Raw genomic sequence first — 21498 nt, 5'->3', positions numbered from 1 at the left:
GGAACACCTCTTCTATGAGGAAATGCTGAGAGAGTTGGGGTTGTCAAGCCTGGAGAACACGTGGCTTCGGAAGACCTCACTTTGGCCTTCCAGTACCTCAAGGGGGCTTATAAAAAGGAGGGAGGTTATTTTTTTTTAAATGGGAAGACAGTGACAGGACAAGGGATAATGGTTTTAAATTGAAAGAGGGCAAGTTTAGATGTTAAGAAAAAATTCTTTCCTGTGAGGGTGGGGAAGCACTGGAACAGGTTGCCCCAAGAAGCTGTGGACGCCCCATCCCTGTAAGTGTTAAAGGCTGGGTTGGATGGGGCTTTGAGAAACCTGACTGAGCGGAAGGTGTTCCTGCCCATGGCAGTGGGGTTGGAACTAGATGATCTTCAAGGTCCCTTCCAATCCAAACCATTCTATGATTCTGTGTTTTAGATGCTGCATAATAAAATTACGTGTGTTCTGCTTGCAATAATACATAATGCCATTTACAGCAACGTTAAGAAAATATCCACAACTTAAACATGAACAGAACAGCCAACAAAGCACAATAAATGAAACACACAGAGTTGCAGGGTGTTAGTTACAAGCTTCTGCATTTCCCTTTACATATTTTTGAGCTTACTTTTGTCTTTCTTTTGCAGTGCGAAAGGAATAACTACACCTATCAAACATACCGCATAAACACACAGAAAACAATACACTTACTCCTTGAAGGACAATGAAGGGAATATTCATCAGTTTCAGAACAGTAGTATAATACCACAGTTATGGAATCTATGCTGACTTCGCACACTACATCAAAAGCACAAAGGACTGAGACTCACATTTGCAAGGCTCAACACTCGAGTGGTCAAGGGGAGAGGCCCAGCAGGCACCCCACTGCCCTAGCAGGGTCAGAGTACAGGGCACTGGCCTTAGTTACCCCCCAGGCCCCTTCCAGACTTTCAGGAGATTTCTGTTTGCTTGCTTTTCAGAAATTTTTATTATTCTTACAATGTTCTTGCAAAGCTTTATGTCAGAACATTACTCAAACAGTTTCCTAAAAAAAGAAAACCTGTGAGTCTGGGGACTGCTCAATTCAATTTGAACAACTTGGATGTTAAACTTAAAATGAACACACGTTAACACCAAAAGCATTTTCTTTATGGTGTTTATTTTATGCATTAATATTCCTCTGCAAAAAAGATTTGGTCAGTCTCTTTAAACTTTGGATTGCTGCAATGTTTTTCTAGACTTCCTCTTTGCTCATGAACACTGTCTCTTCCTGTGACTTTCAGAGGCAATGGCTGAATTTTAGGCTTAATCAAATAGCCATCAACTCCATCAGTAGGTTTCAGGGGGGCTGGCCTGCTGTTGGGCTCCCCCAAGCCCCTCTCAGCCACAGTGTCAGTAGGTTGTGGAGATGGTGGCACCTTCGTGGGTGCAACCAAATAGTCACCAGCCACAGCAGCATCAGCATCCTCGTGTTTCTTTAGCAACTGAAAAGTGCTGTCGAAAGGGCAGGAGATTTCACTTAGGGTAAACAGAGTCTGGTCTGAAAACTGCGAGAAAGCACTGTCCAGAGAGCAAATTGATGACACAGATGGAGATGTTCCCGAAGAAGACTGGCTAGAACAGCTAAATCCTGAGCAAATATTTAATCCCTCAGGCGTCGGAGGCAGGAGACTATGGGATAGGTCTTTCCTTTCAATGTTTTGGTTTGTGTTGTCACTTTTACCAACATGAGTCCCCATAATCAAGCTCTGATTGCTAAGCTTTTGCCTTTCCATCTGCAATGACCGAAGCTGACAGAGATAGTCTTCATCTTCATGAGATAGGACAGCATCACAGCTGGCTTTGCGTGTTGCCTTCTCATGACCATCATCAGTGTGGACAAAACTGGAGGCGAGGAGGGCAACTGCAGGCTCGGAGGAGCGTCTGTGTCTCCTCAAAGTTTTGAGAGCACCCGAGGTAGCTGCTGAGGAGAAACGCAGTGCACTGGAGCACAGAGACTCATTCTGTGAGTTTTCTTGTGATGAAAACTTCAGGTGCATGCCAACAGAGAGTGTCAACTGCTTTGATTTGGTCTTGCTTTGGATTTCATCCACCTCTGTCTGCTCCGAATCACCATCACTCAGGGTGAAGACAGACTCTCTGCTCCTGTTATCTTGATCGCGGATTTTAATCCAGTCACTAGAAGAAGAGTCAGCTTCATCATTTGCCTCATTTTCCAGGCTGTCATAGGAAGAGTCATTCTGATGGAGAGAAGCAACATCTGCAAAGACAAGCCAAGTGTTAACACATCAGTGACTGAACCACCCTATTGACAAGCAGCTTCCTTTTTTTATTTTTTTTTTTGGCAAGTATCCTTTACTTTCAGGACCATTTGCCCTTTAAACATTCTTCAAGAGGAAATACCAATAATTTCAGAAAAAATGACTGTCTAATTTTGAAATGGAAAAGCTCAATTGAGTGCTAAGCTGCAGTTCAGTCGAGAAATATAGGATAATGACACAATTAAGGCTTAGGGGGTTTTTGTTGTTGTTGTTATGGTTTCCTTGGTTTTTTTTTTAAGTGGGGAACTTTAGTAGTAGATAATCTAGCTGTAAACAATTATTTACATACATACATACATACATGTATTTAACTGGTAATTATTGGATTTTTCTTTTCATTATTGAATATTGATAACAACATCTAACCTTTTTTTCCTTCTTTTAGACAACTGAAGAAAACAGAGCATACTTCGTATTTCCATGGTCTTCCACAATACACTTTTCTTCCAGAAAATATATTTTTAAGAGCAACACGGTGAAGTTTTAGCCTCAGTTTAAACAGTCACCTCATTTCCACTGAGCAGGGCACACCTGGGTCCTATCCTGTATCTGCGATAATTGGAATTACATTAAATCTCTTTTGCTCCAGGCCAATCTAAGCTGACTTATCTCACATTTGCAGCAGACACAGTTCACACACGGGCAGTTACCACACCTCAGTGCGTGCCTGAAAACTTGTTCAGCTGCCATAACCTACTGTGGGTCTGAGCAATCAGTCCCAGCACATCCCAGAGCAGCAGATCCCATGAGCTTCACTCCTGGGGGAGGAGGCAAGCCAAATTTCACTGGATTTCATCAAATCTCACATGGAGCATGAGGACTGCAGAACAGCCCCACTGAGACAGTCTGGCTTGCCAATGCAAGTGCAATTACCACTTGCGGTATAGGCCAGCTGTGATAAAATCTATTTTACAAAAAATGCTGCTTTAGAAATACTTTAGGAGAGACACAAAACTCCAGTCAAAATTAATGCTATCACAGAGTTGGAGAGAAAAAGAGCCCTAAGAATAATACGGAATGTTCTGTCAACTAGTCTGTCAGACAATTTCAGTCACCAGTTCCACGATTTTTCTGTGCTAGTAGCAAAATCTGGATGTCCCATCGAAATTATGAAGATCTCTCTTTTTTCATAGTGAAGAATAGACACTTTCAATCCTAATATAATGGTGTGACATGACAGCTGCATTATAACCATTGTTGATCACTGACTTCATGATATTCTGAAGGTTGAGGCAAAAATTCTAGACTTAAGATGAAGCTTTCTGCAGATTTTTTTCCTCTTTTTTAATTCGTTTTCCCTTCCTCCTTTTTTTTACCATAGTGGCTCAGATGACTGGTACAGGAGCAAGAGATTTTATGTGAGAGCATTCTGTGATATGGCTCAGGTCTTTGGTAAGTTGAATCAGTTTTTATGACCAATACTGTGGGCAGAGGAAAGAGAACAGCAGTATCTGGAAACACTGTATGAAAAGGGAACAGAATTCTTCCATACAGTAGACTGACCTTTTGTCTGGATAAATTTAGCTGTCTTAAGGGGATCAAAACATCAATCTGTATTACCTGAGCTGTTCTCCCTATTACATGTCATCAGTATTTCTCCGAAGAGGGAGGTAATTTCATCTCCAAAAATCCTGCAGCAATTCTCAATGAGGAACTGTACCAGACTGGAAATCTGCAACAAAGCAATGGGAGAGAGATGTCTTGTCAGATCTTTTATTACTGCGCTCAGGGCAAGCTCACCATACAGATGAGGAACAGGAGCAAACTGTATTCCCTGATGGTAGCCAGGAACTACTCTCTCAGTCCCCTGGGCCCAGATAAAATGTCCTCGTATGCATCATTATATAAATCTTTTCCATTTCCACTCTGTACTGTTCCGAGGTCACCGCAACCACAGAGCTTCTTGATGAGAGAAGCACTTCACTAATACACTGGGTGTTGATTTATGATCTCCCTCCCCCTCTTCCAGGCAGATTATGAGAATGGATAGATGAATGTTTCTGGAGCCCTGACAAGAGGACAAGTCGTGATCTGAAGAGGTATTCCGTGTTTTCATGTTTGTAACCAACAGCAAGGTTGAACAGGAAGAAGGTTGGTTTGTTTTTTTACTATATTTAAGTGTCTCTTACCTTTTTTATAAATTCACTTTCTATATCTGGAGTGGAGGAAACAGGAGGCCAGAGCAGGCTAGGTGCAATGCAGATAGCCAGATTAAATGCATTCATCTGGTTCTCTTCAGATCTCATTTCTATACCATGCAGCACTCCAAAGATGTAACGTAGGAGAACAACATTAGCTCTGGGGAGCTGCTCTAATAACCTGAAAACATACACAAATGTAATTCTTCAAGTTAGTGACCATTTTCCATAGATACACACAAGTCAAGGCAATGAAATGACAGAAACAGGGTAACATGGTCCACTAATTAAAGCTGGGAGTGTGTCAAAGAGATGTTCTTGCTCAGTTGCTTTCCCTCACTGTGTCTCTGAACAGTTTTCTGGAACAACAGAAAACACTGCAACACACAATTAAAATTATCCTCTGTCAAACTAATGAACCAAGTACAATGTATGCCATGAAACTGTACTTCACCTAAGCTCCCTGATAATTTGCTATTCACTTAACCAAAGTGTTCAGCTGTCTCTCCATGCCATCTAATTGCCTTAAGCATATATGTGTGTAAGTATGTGTGAGGTCAGCTGGTGTACCAAGCTCTGCTTCCCGTGACATAAACTTTGCCTACTTTCTGTTTTATACTATCTGCAAAGGTGGAGGTTTCCCTTGCCACTCTGCTCCAGCATTTACACACAATTCCATCTTGGCTTCAGAATGGTCACTGAAATTTGAGATGAATCAGGGGAAATATATGAGGAACTGATTTCATCTTCCCTTTCATCCAGGACTCCAAAGTTCCCTGCAGGTGGTTTTGGATTTGATATCAGACAGAAATTCAGGTCTTGGACAGTGTATTTACAAATAATATAAGTTGGTTTTGTTTTCTTCATGAAAGGATATTTAATTTATTTACTGGTTTCCATAAAAGGCAAAAAAGTGGGAGAAAAGAGTCAGAAAACTGTCTCATACAGGCAATCATTTAAGTATATATAGTTTGAATTTTCTGTCATAAACACATGATAATTTTAGCATCTATTTTAAAAAAAAAAAACCTAATTGTAAGTTGAATATTTGTGATTCTGCATTCTGGGATATACATTTACAGGAAAAGAATGCAGAGAATATAAAGTAACTCTACCTTTGGATGCCTTTTATCTTCTCTTCATTATTTCCTTGATCCAGCACAGAGACCCACTTATCACACAGCTGGGATGACAAAATGCTGCCTGGGATGTTGCGAAGAAAATCCTTATCAAGAGAAAAGAATAACAAAACACATGAACAGCGGTTCTGGAGCATGTGAGGGAGTAGGAGTAAGACATGCACATAGAAGAGGATGTATCTGTGGGATGGTGCTTGCTGACAAGCATATTGTTACACACAGCAACCAAAACCAGAAGAAAACCATCTGAGATATGGAAGTACTTTAGATTATGCCTAAAGTGATTATTTTCTTGCTCTGTCCTTACCCTTTCTTATCAAAATAGAGGTATTTGGAAGCTTCGTCTGATATTGCTGAACTAAAAAATCTGCAGTGAGACCAGTTACTTTGTCGTTGCATAATGTCTGTCTTCACTTATCCCTTTACTTCATCTGTAGTCCCTATTTCTTCTCCTAAGCTCAAATGCATCCAGACCATAAGCACTCCAAGACATCCCTACCTTCTCTCCCCTAATCAATCTCTTTTGGTAATGGAGTACTTACACTAGTCAAGAATAGTCATGCTACTCCTCTTTCCTAATACCTCAACCACTGAGAGGGAAACTGTTGCAGCTTAGGAAGAAGTCCAAATCCTAGCTTCCCAAACAAGCTAGGGTAAGGGAAGCTATGATGCTTTTTTTGCCCAAGGAGCATTGGTTTTTACATACAAGATTGTAAGAAAAGATAGTGCATAAAAAAATAATCCAAATATTAATGACAACACTATAAACTCACCAGGGTCTGCAGTGTAGGGTATTACTGACATGTAAGGAAACAGGTCTGCAAACGTGCCTTTTTAGTACTTCATATGCAGAGATAAAGAGAGTATCAGAACCAAGTTGTAACAGAGACCTCAGAAAAAAGGGCATGGAAACAAGCTGGCTAGTCCTCTTCCTCATCTTAAGTAAGTGGTAAACCCATTGGGAGATTCTCACAATGTTATTGTGCCAGCCCATTCTTCTTAATTCAGTCCACCAATTCCTCTTTAGGCCTGTCCCTGGAAAAAAGCCCTACTTGCTTGTGCATGGAATCTGTGCTGCTCTCACCCAAAAAGGGAGAAAGGAACATTCTTCACATACCTTAAACAAAGATGCTGTCACAAATATGGATTCACAGGCTAAGTCTACCTCAGAGCCTGAATCAAGCTTCTCCTTGAGCTCTTTGAAGGTTTTTGCACTTCCAGAGCGTCTGAAAATACCCTTGGTGGAAGGGCCTTCTTGGTAAAGGAGAGAAAGCATGTCCTAAAAAAATTAAAAGTAGACAGGATTTCTCATAAATATATTTTATTGTCCAGTGCCATTAAAACGTAGTTTTGCCACTTCTGCCCCAGCTGAAAACCTCTGAGTCCTAAAAAAGCTCAGAAATAAAACATAAGTCAAGGCTAACCCTCCAAACCATGCCAAACTGCACAGTAAAGCTGTGATTTGGGGCTCTCATTTTGGAAAATCTCATATAAATACTGTGCTACCACTGCTGAGCACTAGCTTCCTGCATGATTTTCCAGGACCTGTGCAAGTTTCAGCCAAGCCATTTAAATATATAAACATTGTGGTATGGGAAAAGGAGAGTGCTCTACCTAACTCAAAGCTCTACATCTGACAGTGGCCTCAGACAGACACAACTTTGCATGAAGATACAAGACCTTCCCTGCTCATCATTGTAGTCAGTATCATCACTGACCAGAGATTGACTTCTGTTCCCTTACTGATGTCTGAAAGAAATTAGATTCTTATCTAAGCTGGAAAGCACTTTTTTAATGACTATCTGCACTTCTTCAGCAGATCAGAGTTAGGTTTTTACTCTCTTTGCTGCTTGTGAGTGGTATTGTACTCTGCAGCTCAGAGCTGTCATCTTGCCTCACCTCTGAGCTAAGGTGTTCCCTCTTGGGAGGTCACCCAGAGAGGGCTAAAGCTCAGCCTTACAGCTCTCCTAAAGCCAATGAGGCTGCAAAGGACTAAACAAGTGGGCAGTTTACCACATGAGATACTTAAAAGGAAAGGGAAGGGAAAATAAGCAGTTTCCTGCCTAGCTTTTAAAATAACAGGAGGGACTTATTTCTTCTGCTAAATAAGAGAGGAAAACAAGCAGAAAAGGAAATGCTGAAACTTCTTCTGAGGTAATATGTTCATGATATTTGCCAGATGCTTAGTTCTCTGCAGTCTCCTGTGGGTCATCTCTCTGACATGCCAGCCACCTCTTGCAGGTCTGCTCCAGGCGACACATGTTTATCTCTTCCAAAGGAGAAACACATGCAAACAGTCTCTGGGATTATGTGTATACACACATAATCTGAGTCTGAGGACCAAGTTATCAAAAGAGATGGCAAGAAAAGGGACACTGGGGAGAGCCCATCACCATAAAACTGAATTACTGAACAGTAATGGCTAAGAAGTGGGGTTTGGGGACTTTCCTAGCCTGGGCTGTAAGGCAGATTTCCTGATACCCAGCAGTACAGATAAGTCTAATGAAAACTGTTATTTTTACTTTTCCTCTTTAATGTTTCTTTCTCAACTCTTGCAGATGTTGAAGGCCAAGAATTCATGTAAGTGCAGATGCTTTGGAGAAGCGCTTTCATGGCAGCAGGACTCATGTCAGCATTTTCATTTTCTTTGCAGTAATTTAGAGCTCTGCCATCAAAACAGGCTGAGTCCCACACCACAGGATATTAGCACATGAACAAATGCTTTGAAAATATATTTTGAACACAATATCTATAAGATAAAAATGGGAAGCCCCTGTTAAACTAGCAAACCCAGACAAAATTACATGAATGAAGGTAATGGTGTAAGACAATTCGGCGTGGCCATGGCTGAAAGAGAGCCCTCCAGCAGTGAAAGCAAGCTCTGAAGCAGACATTAAACATGCCTGCAGCATTTGTCCCCAGTATTTTCCTTCTCTTGCAGGTAAATCCCGCACAGTCCCCTAGTATTCCATTCTCCAGAGATGCTGCATGAATTCAGAAGTAAGTTATATTTTGTGACATAAACACAATGCTTAAGATTCAAAGAATGAAGCCTACCAAGTCATGTTTCTATTCTTAGTAACTCTGGGGATTTTTTCAGATCAAAATTTACTAATATTTATGTTGTTGAGAAATTTCTGATATGCAGCATTGGCTCGACTCTTAAACAGAGAGTATGAGGGATCAGGTGATCATATTCATACAGAGTCTATCTCTGAAGGGCTTATTTAAATAATCTAAATGATGAAAATACACATTTCTCCTTCAAAAGAAAATAACAAACCCACACTATTAAAAGACCTGAAAAGTCCCAATATGATTCTCTATTCAGGCAGTGATAAAGCAGCATAACATGCATAAGCTTTGGAGACAAAACATCTCTTCCTGTAAACTGATGTAACCCCACTGATTTCAGTGGGGTTCTAGCATCTTCTTCCAGCCAAAAGTCAGGCTATTAGGATGAAGGGGGCTCACTCCCACTCTGTAAATACTTAAACTGCTGCACAGACAACAGGGCAGCCCTTAGTCCTGGCCAAAAATGTCACGTATCTGCCTTATATATGCCTAGGAATGGGCTCTAGGAAGACCTTTTTCATGTTCCTAGACTGGTTTTGAGAGCACCTACAGCACTGGAGCTCTCTCAAATCAGAATGAAAAGATGCTTCTGCAGCCTCCACATTCCCACCTGTTTTTGCAGTGGTGTTGTTGGTCAAAAACGAGGACTCAGAGTGCTTGCCTGTCCTGGAATGCCTTCAAGAAAGGCTCTGAAACTGTCTAGTTACAGGCAGGTGGCATTTTTATGCATGCGTGGGCTGTCTATATGGGACAGTAGATGACATATTTATGGATTTGGGGATTTTATAGAGATCTTGGGAGTGGTTTAAAAAGTATATGTGAACGTGGCATTTATTTACACTGCGTAAGTGAGGATTAGGGAACCAGCCTTACAGCATGGGCTATAAAGAAGGAATAGCCCAGAGCAGCAGACTGATCACATACATTTCTCAAGCTGTTATTAACTAAGCCTGACCACAGCATATGTTAAAAACTGAAGTTCTTGCTGAGAACCACAAATGAGGTTTCCTTCTGGAAGCCTTTCTGGTTTCTTTGCTTGGGTACTTTTAACTGTCTCATATACAAACACGTTTTCACTTACTACACAAAGAAATTCCACCACTGTAAGACCCAACCCTGAACCTGGGACTCACCAAGAGGGGTTTGGGCAGGTTGTCATCCTCACAGATGGTTGTTAGCAAGAGGCCAAAGAGCTTCCCAGGAGCAGCAGATGTTGTGGAGAGGGGTGCATTGTCCAAATGAGAGCCTGGGCCACGCCAAAAAGCCCAATTTATGATAGATCTTTTCCTTTTAAATGACTTTTGGCTTAAGTCTGGGGAAAGAGAAAGGTGTTTATTAGAAGAAATGCATTTCAATTCTAGTTCCAGTATTTGGTTTTTGGTGGTTGCTATGGTTTCAAAGGAAAAAATGTAATGAACTCAAACAACTCCTTGGCATCCAGCTAAGCTTAATCCACCATGAATATACCTGTGTGCGCATGTGTGTGTGTGTGGAGAATGTGTTGCCTTACTCATGTCCTGAAGAGGATACAGGATCTGCACTGCGCTGCTGGACTACAGCATCAGCACTTCCCACTAAGTGCAGGAGGGCAAACCTCAGCCTGCTAACTTCTATTCACACAGAGCTGGACTCTGCTGTATAACTCATTTTCCACCCACACAAGCAAAACCAAAGACCTTCTTTGGAAAAGAAGGTTTCCTCTGTCCTCATCTTGGCTTGCTGACCAGAGGCATCCTAGTGTCCCTGGCAATGCAGGAGAGCACCCATTCTCCCCACAAGTAACACCAGGGAATCAACTCATGGGTGAGATGTTTTGAGACCATGAAAAGCCACTGCCTTTGCTCTCTTATCTGCAATGCAAGAGTATCATTAGTCTTCTCACTCCAAGCATTTGCTGACTGTGGCCCAGGAACAGTGCCTGACCTTTAATCAACGCCTTCCAGATGGCATTTCAGCATGCTGCCGACACACTGATGGGCTCCATTTGTCCTAATCTCAGTGTATTTCACAAGACCACCACTACTCAAAGCTCTTATTCTCTTATTTGCCATGTACAGAGAAGGAAATATTGGTATTGGGATACAAAAAGCGTTTTTTTTATATGACCTTTCTCAACATCAGACAGTGTAAACTCTTCTTAACAGCATGGGCTACTGCTAAGTGGGGAGGAGGTGGGGACTGCTTATGATACAAATGTTAACTGGGAAAGATTTTTTCTGATATTATTTTTCCTTTTCAAGACATTTTCAAAGCCAATCAGCACTGACTTAGTGGCTTGCCTACCCTATGTACTTTTCTATTAGATGGTTCTTCCACCTGGTCAAACATTTTACTTTCTGCTGTTGTGGAGGGCAGAAGCAAGGCTTGCAGAATTAAGGATTGTAGAATAATACTGGGTTTTTCTCTCCAATACTTTATTCTCTCCTACACTTCACTACAATTGTTTTTTTAGCTCAAAGAGTGATTTTCATTATACGTCATTCCATTCCAGATCATGCTCCTTTTGGGAATGGGTGGAAATCTTTTCATTAGACGCTTACAGGATGAAAAGTTACAGTTTAATTCAAAATGTGAACATATGAATGAGAAAGCCTGATGAAAAATTCTTTTCATAAAAAGTAATGAGGATATACATTTTAAGCAGCCCAAAGCTTCAAGAAATATAAGTCTGGCAGTATCTAAGGCTTTACTTGACACAAATAACCTGTAACTTTCAAAATGACATTTCTTTCTTTCAGATGAGCTGGATATCAGCGCACAAATAAGGTTTGCTTCACTTGGAGTTCTAGTCATAAAACAGCAAATACATACTGGTGTTTTTTTCTGTCAAATCTGTAGGTCTCAGTGGAAGTAAAAATTAAGAAAAGATGCTTTTTTGGAGAACAAGGAATAGCAGGCGTGAATAAATAAGGGGTCTTAAAATTGGGAACTCTTCTTAATCTCTTACTGTTTGCTCCCCTCTTAAAAGCCATGTCTCAAACTGACAGTGGGAGCAAGGGGTAACTGTAACTCAGTGCAGATCTCTCCAGGGACAGGAAGGAAATCTTGACCAGTGCTCTTCAGTATACCAGGGCAGAAACCAAAAACTGATGTACAGCAATGAAATGCCATGTCATTTAAAAAACTAACATTCACTGAACAACAGGAAAACTCATCCCTTTAATATTCCCTTTTTTAAAGGGTTGAAAAGTCTTAAGCTAAAGAGCAGATGAGAAGGGGTGGATGTATACTTTCTTTCCTTGAACCTGTGTAAAGCTGCAATACAAGGAGAAGCCCAGGCTTCTGTCAGCCAAGACAGCACCAATTATTGCTCCGCAGAAGTACTTCCATACAAAAACCTCAGGACCCCGCTCTGGTGGATTATTCTAGGCTGGAATCAGAAAAAAAAGCAACACTACTTTGATGGAAAACTCAGAGCCCACAGCAACCATCTCTTCTGCTTATATGAAGGGAATTTCCACTCATAGGTAGTGTCCCAGTCATGGAAGTGGCATTTCCTCTTCTTGAATAATCAGAAACTTCTAAATAAAACTTAAGATCTTTTTAACAGTGTAGTATCCCTTCTGATCAAACAGTTTTCAAAGACTTCCTTTCTGTATTGAGACTAATTGGTTGAATCTTTACTTTCTAACAGACAATTAAATAATAATTTGGATTACAGAGTAGCCACTGGCAGCAGTTGGTTCTTTCAATACTTTAGACATGTGCTCACGAGCATTACTTAATGGCTATGTTTAACTGGTAGGTGACCATTCCCGTTACATGCTGAAAGGTTACACAGGAGAGGTGACAGAAACACTCCAGTTCTTCCACACATTAAACTCTCTGTACTTTTTTTAACCATCCTTCCAGGACAGCTGATGCAACTACACCACCACACAGCTACTTACTTGACATGACGGCCCGGTGTCAGTCATGTCTGCCTTTCAACACCGACACTGCTGCCTAACCATGGTGCATCCTAGTGCAGCTGGGCAGCCACTCTTTGCTTCCTCCAGAAGGCACAGCATGTCCAGCACAGTGGTATCAATGCAGGGAAGTGATGGGAGGGAGGATAGCACAGCATGTGGCAGTGAAATGTGGGATTACAGATGCCATCCTCTGTAAATTTTCCCTGTATGTGGCATTGTGCCTAGTGGTTAACCAACAACAAATACAGAGATTTTGGCTTGCTGATCTGAAGGTGAGCCCGAAGCCAGATCACAGCCTTGGCTTGCATACAGGTACCTTTTGCCATTTTCCAAAACCCAAATAGGTGAGAAGGAGTTAGGAGGAGCATAAAAAACAGTGCTGTATGTGAGATAGCCTGCTTTGCAAGCAGTCAGACTGTACATCACTTTAAGAGGTTCTGTCTAATGAAAGAAGGAAAGGTGAATGGACTAAAAGCCTTCCTCCCATTTAGAGCAATTCCTGTGCATGACATGCAGTCTGCCCCAGGCTTCTGCTGCCCCAAGCTAGCCTCACCTCCCCTCCTGCAGCTTGCACAGCCCTGATGACAACACATCTGCATTAGAACTCTACAGGCCTGATTTGCATTTCTATTTTCTCTTGCCAGTCAACATCAGCTGCCAAAGCGGGATCTGTAAACCTAATTACACCCCTTTGCTAGATTGCCTCATTCTTGAAACATGCCATGAAGTAATATGTGATACAAATTACTGTGAAGGGGGGGGGAGGGTGAAGGCATGCGGAAAGGAAATTAATATATATAAAATATAATCAATTTTCAGAATAATTTATAATAGACATTAGTATAGTTCACTATATTTAATTTCTAAAAACATTACAAATGGATTCTATTCATATATTGTGGGAGATGTTAGCAATTGGGGAGTGCACAGGGTAACAGCATGCATGTTATTTTTTCATGATACAGTCATTAATGGTGAAGTAGGGCAGAGTTCCTAACTGAGATGAGTACGCCAGTGTGTTAAGCACTATTAAAACACACCATGGGATGTATCCTTGCCCTAGGTCTAATGCCTCAATCCAGTAAAGATCTCCTTATTTCTTTTATTACGAGCAGTGCTCAGTCATTGTGTTGTTGACAACAGAGTGCAAAATAGAGAGCAGGTGCTCATATTTTTGTAGCATCACGGCCAAAGGCAGAAGAAAATGCTACTTTCTTCAATTTGTTCAAACAGTACTGAAATAAAGAAGTTCTATTTGCTCACCTCATCTAAGAACTCAAGGACATGTCTAGACTTTGCCACTTGAGGGTCCCAGTGAGGTAGGTGTATAGTCCTAAGTACCTTATTGAGATAAAGGATGCTGCCAAATGTTACACAGGAATTCTGTGCCGAAGTCAAGCCTTGACTCCTGAACCATAAAACCACTCTGCCTTGCTACAGAGCACAGCAAGGGCTGCAGAGAGAAGCTCGGCTAATAGGCTTACAAAAAATTGCAGGGGAGAGATTTTGTCTTTCTTTGGCTTGTTTTTAGAACAATCATTTGACAGGCAGCTTGTCAAAATGTAACTTACAAGGATGACACATACACAACAGCAGGCTGAAATCAGGGAGAGCTACATTGCAGAATCCCCCGTGCAGCTGGAAGGTACAACTGCATGCTCCTCTTCCCTTTCCACTACCCCCCATGCTGGTACATTTGCTTTCTGTAGCAGAGCCAGGGAGGTAGCCAGGCTGTGGGTGAATGTTGCTGGAGTGAGCAGGGCAACGTACCGTTCAGCTGCTGGCACACGGCCACTTGGCTTGGCTTCAGCACAAACTGGCACTGCAGCTCCTGGGGCAGCTGCTCCGTCAGGAAAGACTCCTGAAGCTGCTTGGGGCAGGCACAGTGCTTTGATCCATGGGGCATAGCGTCGCGAATGTGGCTCATTTTAATTCCAAAGGGATATTCATGTCCTGTTCAAAGAGAAATCATCATAATCTGTGTTGGATTGACTGGAGACTTGCAAAACTCCATCTGCCCTGGATGGAAGCAGATTTTGCTTGCTGGCCTGCAGCACTTTCTCTTTCAGTAATCTAAGAATTGACACTTTTCTCCATATTTACACAGGAACAAATCATACACTGGCAGATAGGGAGTTACTGTGTTTGGTGCAGTTAATCAGATGTAAAAGTAAAATCAGACCTATTACAGCTGTATCACATAAAAGCCCATCAGAAAAATACAGATGTTTACTATTTCTACTGCTTTTCTTGGAGTACTGAAAGTTTAGGTATTGATAGCTTGTATCATTCTGGAGAGAAATGAGATTTGGGGAGCAGTCATTTTTGCTAAGCACGCAAACCCCCAAAAAAATCCAGAGTGAAAGTGATCTTCCCTCCTTCTCCGTGTTAAGTGCAACAGCCATCAACTCAGTCAAACGAGACACAATTATGGTTCTCGTCTGAGGCTGAAACAGGAAGGAAACGTTAATCACAAGGCTAATGCAAATGAGCTACACTTGGCTTTAACCAGCATCTTTGGGGACTACACAGACGCAATTCATTTCTGGAGGAGCTTTCAAAAATGCCACCGGAAAGATGTTTTTCAGACTTCTCTAAAGACCTGGCAGATGAAATATATTAAATATGGATGCAATGCTAAGATGTTTTAGTTAGCTTACAGATAGACTTGAGCACTGAGATTGGAAGAGATGTTATTTGAGATTGCAGGTAGTATGAAGCTTTGGCACAGTCAAAACTCTGCTTCTGATGTCTACCTATCATAAAAGCCGGTCTTATCTAATAAACCTCTGCATAAATATCATGAACAGCATCACTTTCATACTCCAAGGATTCTTCTTTTCCAAGGATTGTAATTTGAATTTGCAGTGAAAATCGGTCAATTAGAAAGGCCTTTACCATTTCTGAATTCTCTGATTCTATGTTTAGAGCTGTGGCTGTGATTTATTCTGAAGAAGATACACAATAATGGTCAGAAAGCCAAAGTCTGGTATTTTTCAAAGGCAAAACAGTTTGCACTGTCTATAAGGTGCGCAAGGAAGACCTTTTATAAATTTAATGTTGTCTGACTCCAGCAAAGCATTTGTAACTAAGGCTGCTTTGAAAAGGAATGCTAAGATTTACTGGGGTTAGATCTGCAAGAGGTAAAACCAGAAAATTCATAAGTTTTTCTTGTTCTAATCATCTGCAAACTCTTATAGCACAAGTAATGCTGGGCTTCTACAGGGAAAGGTTATTAATAATAGGAAGGGATTTGTTCTTAGTGAATTATGGGCCAAAATCAAATCACTCCATCCAATCACTTCTGAACTTTGGGTTGGTTTTGGTGGACAAAATGTTTTGAAAACCATTTTAGAAAGAGAATAAGCACTAATTGGCTCCTAATCAGAGGGGAGCTGCCAGCGAAAAATAGGGGATTAAAAAGGACGTCTTGAATCGGTTAACTTGAGTTAACAACAGAACATTTCTCGAAAGTCTGCTGGGTTTTACTGAGGAGGGAAATAAACAATGCTATGGAGGTGTAGGAAGAAGTATGGTAAAGCTGGACAGCCTCGAGGTTGATGTCCCCAGGAGGGGATGAGTGGAGAGGCCAACTCTGCAGAAAGACTGGGGCTCATGCAGCAAAACTGGGGCAGAAATAAATGACCTTTTCCAACCTCTTCGTGACACAAGCTCTTCAAAGCAAAGGATCAGCATCTGACTAGCTCCCCAAATAAGCAACCTTGTGTGACAGGGAAGTAAGAGAAAAAACAGGAAAAACAAAAGAGGAAACCGCATTTCAGTCTTCCCTATATTTCTTGCTTCCTTCAGCACTAAAAGCTGAGTGAATATTGAAAAAAACAATGTCAAGAACTTACCAATAAGAGGGTAAGGAGCATGTTCTCTTCCTGAAATCACCCACAGCTTGTAATCTTTTTCAGAGCCCTTTAAAAGCAAAATTAAGAAAAAGTTTGCCAGCCATTAAGGACAGGTTCATGTAAGGTTTCTCACAATATAAGGACAATCTGCACCTTGTCAGCAGCGTTTACCTTCCAGCACCAAAGCTTGCCACCAGCAAAGTTTCTGAATTGTGTCTGTCATGTGCAATCTGGTTATGTGACCAGGATTCAGCTCTGAGCATTGAGAGGTGATGGAGCCCATAATTTCTGAGAGTAAAGGGGGAGGTTTCCCCCAATTCTTTCAGTGCTTCTGGAAGCAGGGGGATGGATGTCCCAGCCCACTTTGCCCTGCAGCACTGAGCAGCACCCAGCGCCACAGAGAGAGAGGTCTGATCCCCCGGAGGGATTACAGCTAAGCAGCACAAGGAGGAGGATGTCTGCTGCAGGGCATGGGGCAGACAGCAGGCAGTCCCTGTGAGCTGAGATCACCCTTCAGCTCCATCCTGAGTACCACGGAAATCACACCCTCTGGGATGTACTCTGGCATACAGGGACCCCCAAGCCTCACATCTGAGAACTCTGTTCCACCACTGCTCCAGCTTCTCTACGTCCCCTGCAAGAAGGAGGAGCTCAGGCTTGTGAGCCTGTGACCCATGCTGGAAGGCAGGGCAGGAGCACCTTCACCCAAGACCTGAGCCAACTCTGATGATGCCAAGGCAAAGATGGCACCCATGGGGCTCCTGGCACTCAACACTGCCCCAAAATCTCCTTGTAGGGCTGCTGTCAGCCCTTTTGTGCAGCCCTTTTGTGTGGAAATGCTTGGGAGCACTGGAAGGGGTTTTAGACTGCTGAGCCCTCTATAAAATGTACAGTGGAGAGAATAAATTTACATCAAAGGAGGCAATTTTCAAAGGACTGGAGAATGTGATCATCTCTGCGAAAAGTTGAGTAAAACCTCTGATTTGAAAGCAAATTCAAAATATTGCCTTTAGCATAAATATACAAGTCAATGTTGCAGTTTAATTGAAGAAAGAGAATAATACTGTTTTCAGATATGATGGTGAGACAATAGAAGTAAAAAGAATGACATCTAATATAAACCACACTCAGGACAAAAGGAAATAGCAAGTGGATAAATACACTGCATTAAAAGTGATCTATTTTACCTTAAATTACTTTTCAGTGATACTGCTCAATCAGGATAATTAAAATCTAAAAGTTTTCTGTCTACAAAAGGTGATAAATACCTCACGACAGTATCTATTTATCGCTAAAGTTAAATCCTACCTCTTTTCAAACAATTTGCCTACTCTCCTGCATTGTCTGGACCTTCACCCAGTGTCCCCAAGGCTCTTGAGACTCTTCCTACTTGCTGCACGCACCTGGTGTAATGCTGATACATCCAATAAAGCCTTTGCAGTTTGCTTTCTGACTGACAGAGCTTTTTGGCCCATATTAGCACTGCTGTTAAGTTAGCTAGCAGGGGGCAGAAGGAAAACAAATAGGCTTTGGAGACATCTCATGCCTCAGGGCAAGCAGCCAGGACCAAATAAATACAGCTGAGGAGCACAGGAAAGGGTATTTGCTTTTCCTTTTACACATATATATGAAAGGGTTTGTTGCTGTGAAGGGGAAGCAGGAGAAGGGAAAGAGCTAGTAAATGTGGCTTTCAGGAGGCAAACTGCTCATCTCCTGACTTCAAATGCTGTCCTTTATAGGCCTTAGGAGGCCATTTGTCAGTATAAATATGACTGTCCCAGAAAAGTCAGCAAGTGTAATTACAGAGCTGGGAAACCCAACGCCCTTCTTTCTGCCCCATTTGATAATTTGTAACAGATGATCAATGCCATTTTGCACGAGCTAGTTGTCATTTTACCAGAGAAACCACAGAGGAAAAAACCCTGATGTGTTAAACCAGAGTGAACTCAGCCAAAGTAATAGGGCCATTAATCACACAATATGTGAAATGTAGTTTTTATAATTGCCATTGAAAAGTCATAAAGCTTCTTTCAAGTGGTCCTCTCTAGACATAATAAAAAACCTTGCATAACGAGAAGCTTCCTCACAATCAGAACAACACTATGAGGGGTTTGGGTGTTTGATTGATACCCAGGCTACAGCTTAATTTATTTAGCTTGTTTGAATTTATTGCTAATCTTATGATATCCCTATAATGGAAAAAGGCTTTATGCAATAAAGAAGCAGTGAAAAAATGTAGTATATTACTTGGGCAAATAATTCTGCAGGCAAGATTTTACATCTTTCAGATGGCTTTCCTTCTTTCTCCACTTGAAATAAAAATGTGAAGAGAAGGAAAGGGTTGATTGTAATACATACAAAAGAACACAATGCTGAAACCTAACCAGCTCCTCCTCCTGCTCATCTCAGAGTATTCTCTTTGAATACTACCATTTTCTGTTTTTTCTGTACACAAAATGAGGAAGTGCAAATGACACCTGTAAAATGGGTAAAAATGAAGCACATCGCAATAAAGACCTGCAGTTGTGACATAGCATAGTGCCCTGATTTTTGGTGCCGAAAATCTGCAATTAAAATCCTAATTTTAAGTCACATCTTATCCTTTTCACCTTGCAACACCCTCCATGAACTCCAGAGCTTCCTTAATTGGATAGACTACTGGATTCTGAGTGCAGGCCAGAGCTCCAGCCCTCGTGTAAATGGGATGTCTGAGCCATAACAAGGTGGGTAGACAAAAATTGCTGTGCTTGAGAAATGCCAAGCTAGTAGAATAGACCCCTGCATTAAAAGCCTCTATAAATTAGGGATAAGGGATTATAGGGAATGCTAATTCTGAGGTTACTCCAACTTTTGCTGTGAATATCCAGAAGCCTCAGGGAAGCAGAATAGTGGCATTTTGCTCATATTTAACTCTTCAGACCCAGGGCTGTGGTGAGGAAAGGCTTGTCAAATTCTATGCAATGAGATCAACATACGCACAAAGAGTAAGACATTTAAAAAAATCTTATTACCCAAACAGCAGACTGGCAGGCCAGTTAAAAAGCTGTCATCCAGGAGCTTCTATATGATCACTGGTGTTGGTTTGAGCCACATTGTGAAACAGAATAAGGGAGCCAGAATTCTTGTCCTTGGCACTGATTCATTATTACACCTGAAGCACTACCTGGTCTGGTTTAGAGCAAAGGATGCCAGCTGAGGCAGTACTTGATATTGTAAGGATTGCTGCATCTGTTTGGTACTACCCTGCATTACCATAAGTCCTGTAAAAGCCTTTTTCCAAAACAGGACATTGCTTAAATTGGGTGCATCCAGATCCTGTGCATTCAGATTCAGACTGGGTGCATTCAGACTCTGTGCATTCAGAGTCCCTGCATTATTGTAAGTTCAGCAAAAGCTTTTTTCCGAAACAGTGTCAGGACATTGCTTAAATTGGATGCATTCAGATTCCGTGCAATCACTTAGTTACATTCTTGTCTCACATAACTCTAAAGGTCCATGGATATTTAGAGTACCTGGTTCGGACACTTGAGAGCAGTGCTTGTACTTGCCATCTGGGGACACAGCTGATCATGCATGTTTGCACATTTTGAAACCAACTAACAGACAGGTCAGTAGGTTTCCTGTTCACACTGAAGCATGCAAAAGGAGCTCTATCAAACTCTCAGTTCATGTGTCAGGATGTCTCCTCTTAGGCTTCAGCAAAACAGATTTAAAAGCAACTTGAAACATGACTGATCCCTTATAGGGATGAGAGACGTACTCAAAACTTTTAAGGCACTTATTAATCTCTGGAGGTCTGTATATTAGCAAGGCACTTCTGCTGCACTTCAATAACTCTGAATTGCTATATTAAAGGATTTAATTAATGTTCATATCCTAAAACTTGGAAAAAGTGCAAGGGAAGATCTGATTGTTATAAGTGACTACAAAAAAAGACTCATTAAAACTGGTGCAAGGACTTACATTAATTCCCAGTTGCTGCAGGGCCATCAGAATTACATCGTTTGCTGTATCAACATTGGTTACACTTATGGTTTTTGACTGTGAACAGAAAAAAGGAGAAGGGGAAAGTGGCATTAAAAATTTGGATTTGCAAAGAGTATCTGAAGTGCAGTAGCTCTGCATAATTCATTGTTGGAAAAAATTGAGAATATCCTGTTAAAATTTTACGTGTTAAATAAATTATACTACATAGATAAAGGTCCTGTCTGAGATCAAGGTTTGATTTCCTCTGCTTTGTCACATACTTTCTGTATTTGCTCCATGCTTCCCTAGCAGCTCCATCAGTGCCATGATTACTGAGGACAGGACTTCCACATTAAAATATGCAAAAAGGCAGAACTACTAGCTGCACTTTAGACACTGCACAAGGGAAACACAATGGTTTGATTAATTTAAAAGCACACAAGTTTCCTTTGAAAAAATTGAACATTTCAGTGAGTTTTTTCAGTGAAATATCAATTGTTAATAATTTCTCTCCTTTTCAACTGAAGTGTTCCCTGGCAAGAACATAGTGTGCACAGGCTGTTCACCTCTACCACCTTTGCCACATTCTATATAGATTTCTCAGAGCTGGATCTAGCTTAGTACCAGAAGCACTTCCTCTTGGTAATCTTTCACCCAGTTAAAATGCTACCTCTCTCCAGCAGCCTCCAGAATCTGCTGATTGCCAGTATGGAAAAGCATGGAGCAGCAGAGACACCACTTTCTAAACAATTATGGTGACTGGCATGGAGTGCCAAGCTTTGGCTGGTGAAAGTGCTGCTTTCCACAGGGCAGTCTTTCCAGAGTGAGATTTCAGCATCTGCTGCCTGGAACCAGTACTCCTCCCATACTGCTGTGCAATGCTCTGTGCCTCAGCTCCATGGGTTGCCCTTAGCATCAAACACACTCGGATTGACTCTACCCTCAGCCCTGCTGGAATGTGGCAACACCACTGCCATCACCTTGCAGAGGCAAAAACAGTGGTGGAAGTTTGTCCAGAGTGGTTTTTGCTTGCAGCATTGTAACCATGCTGGTCTCACTCCCAAGCTAACAGGGCAACTCCCACACAAAAAGCACAAGTCACTAAG

General features: G+C 41.6%; 1 protein-coding gene across 1 annotated transcript in view; it reads right to left on the bottom strand.

The window, feature by feature from the left end:
- Nucleotides 1-1124: 1124 nt before the first annotated feature.
- The window catches only part of ARHGAP20 (Rho GTPase activating protein 20), a 60369-nt gene continuing 39995 nt past the window's right edge, over nt 1125-21498 (bottom strand). The window contains 10 exon segments of the mRNA XM_027884927.1: nt 1125-1235; nt 1238-2245; nt 3867-3978; nt 4436-4625; nt 5560-5669; nt 6701-6862; nt 9792-9970; nt 14340-14522; nt 16427-16493; nt 20390-20467. Of these exon segments, the coding sequence (XP_027740728.1) occupies nt 1192-1235; nt 1238-2245; nt 3867-3978; nt 4436-4625; nt 5560-5669; nt 6701-6862; nt 9792-9970; nt 14340-14522; nt 16427-16493; nt 20390-20467 (2133 nt within the window). The 3' untranslated portion in view covers nt 1125-1191.

Source organism: Empidonax traillii, unplaced genomic scaffold (assembly GCF_003031625.1).
Source record: "Empidonax traillii isolate 1590-97213 ecotype Southwest subspecies unplaced genomic scaffold, ASM303162v1 scaffold9:size3134949, whole genome shotgun sequence".
In the NCBI taxonomy this organism is placed as follows: domain Eukaryota; kingdom Metazoa; phylum Chordata; class Aves; order Passeriformes; family Tyrannidae; genus Empidonax; species Empidonax traillii.
This window is presented reverse-complemented; position numbering and strand designations above follow the sequence as displayed.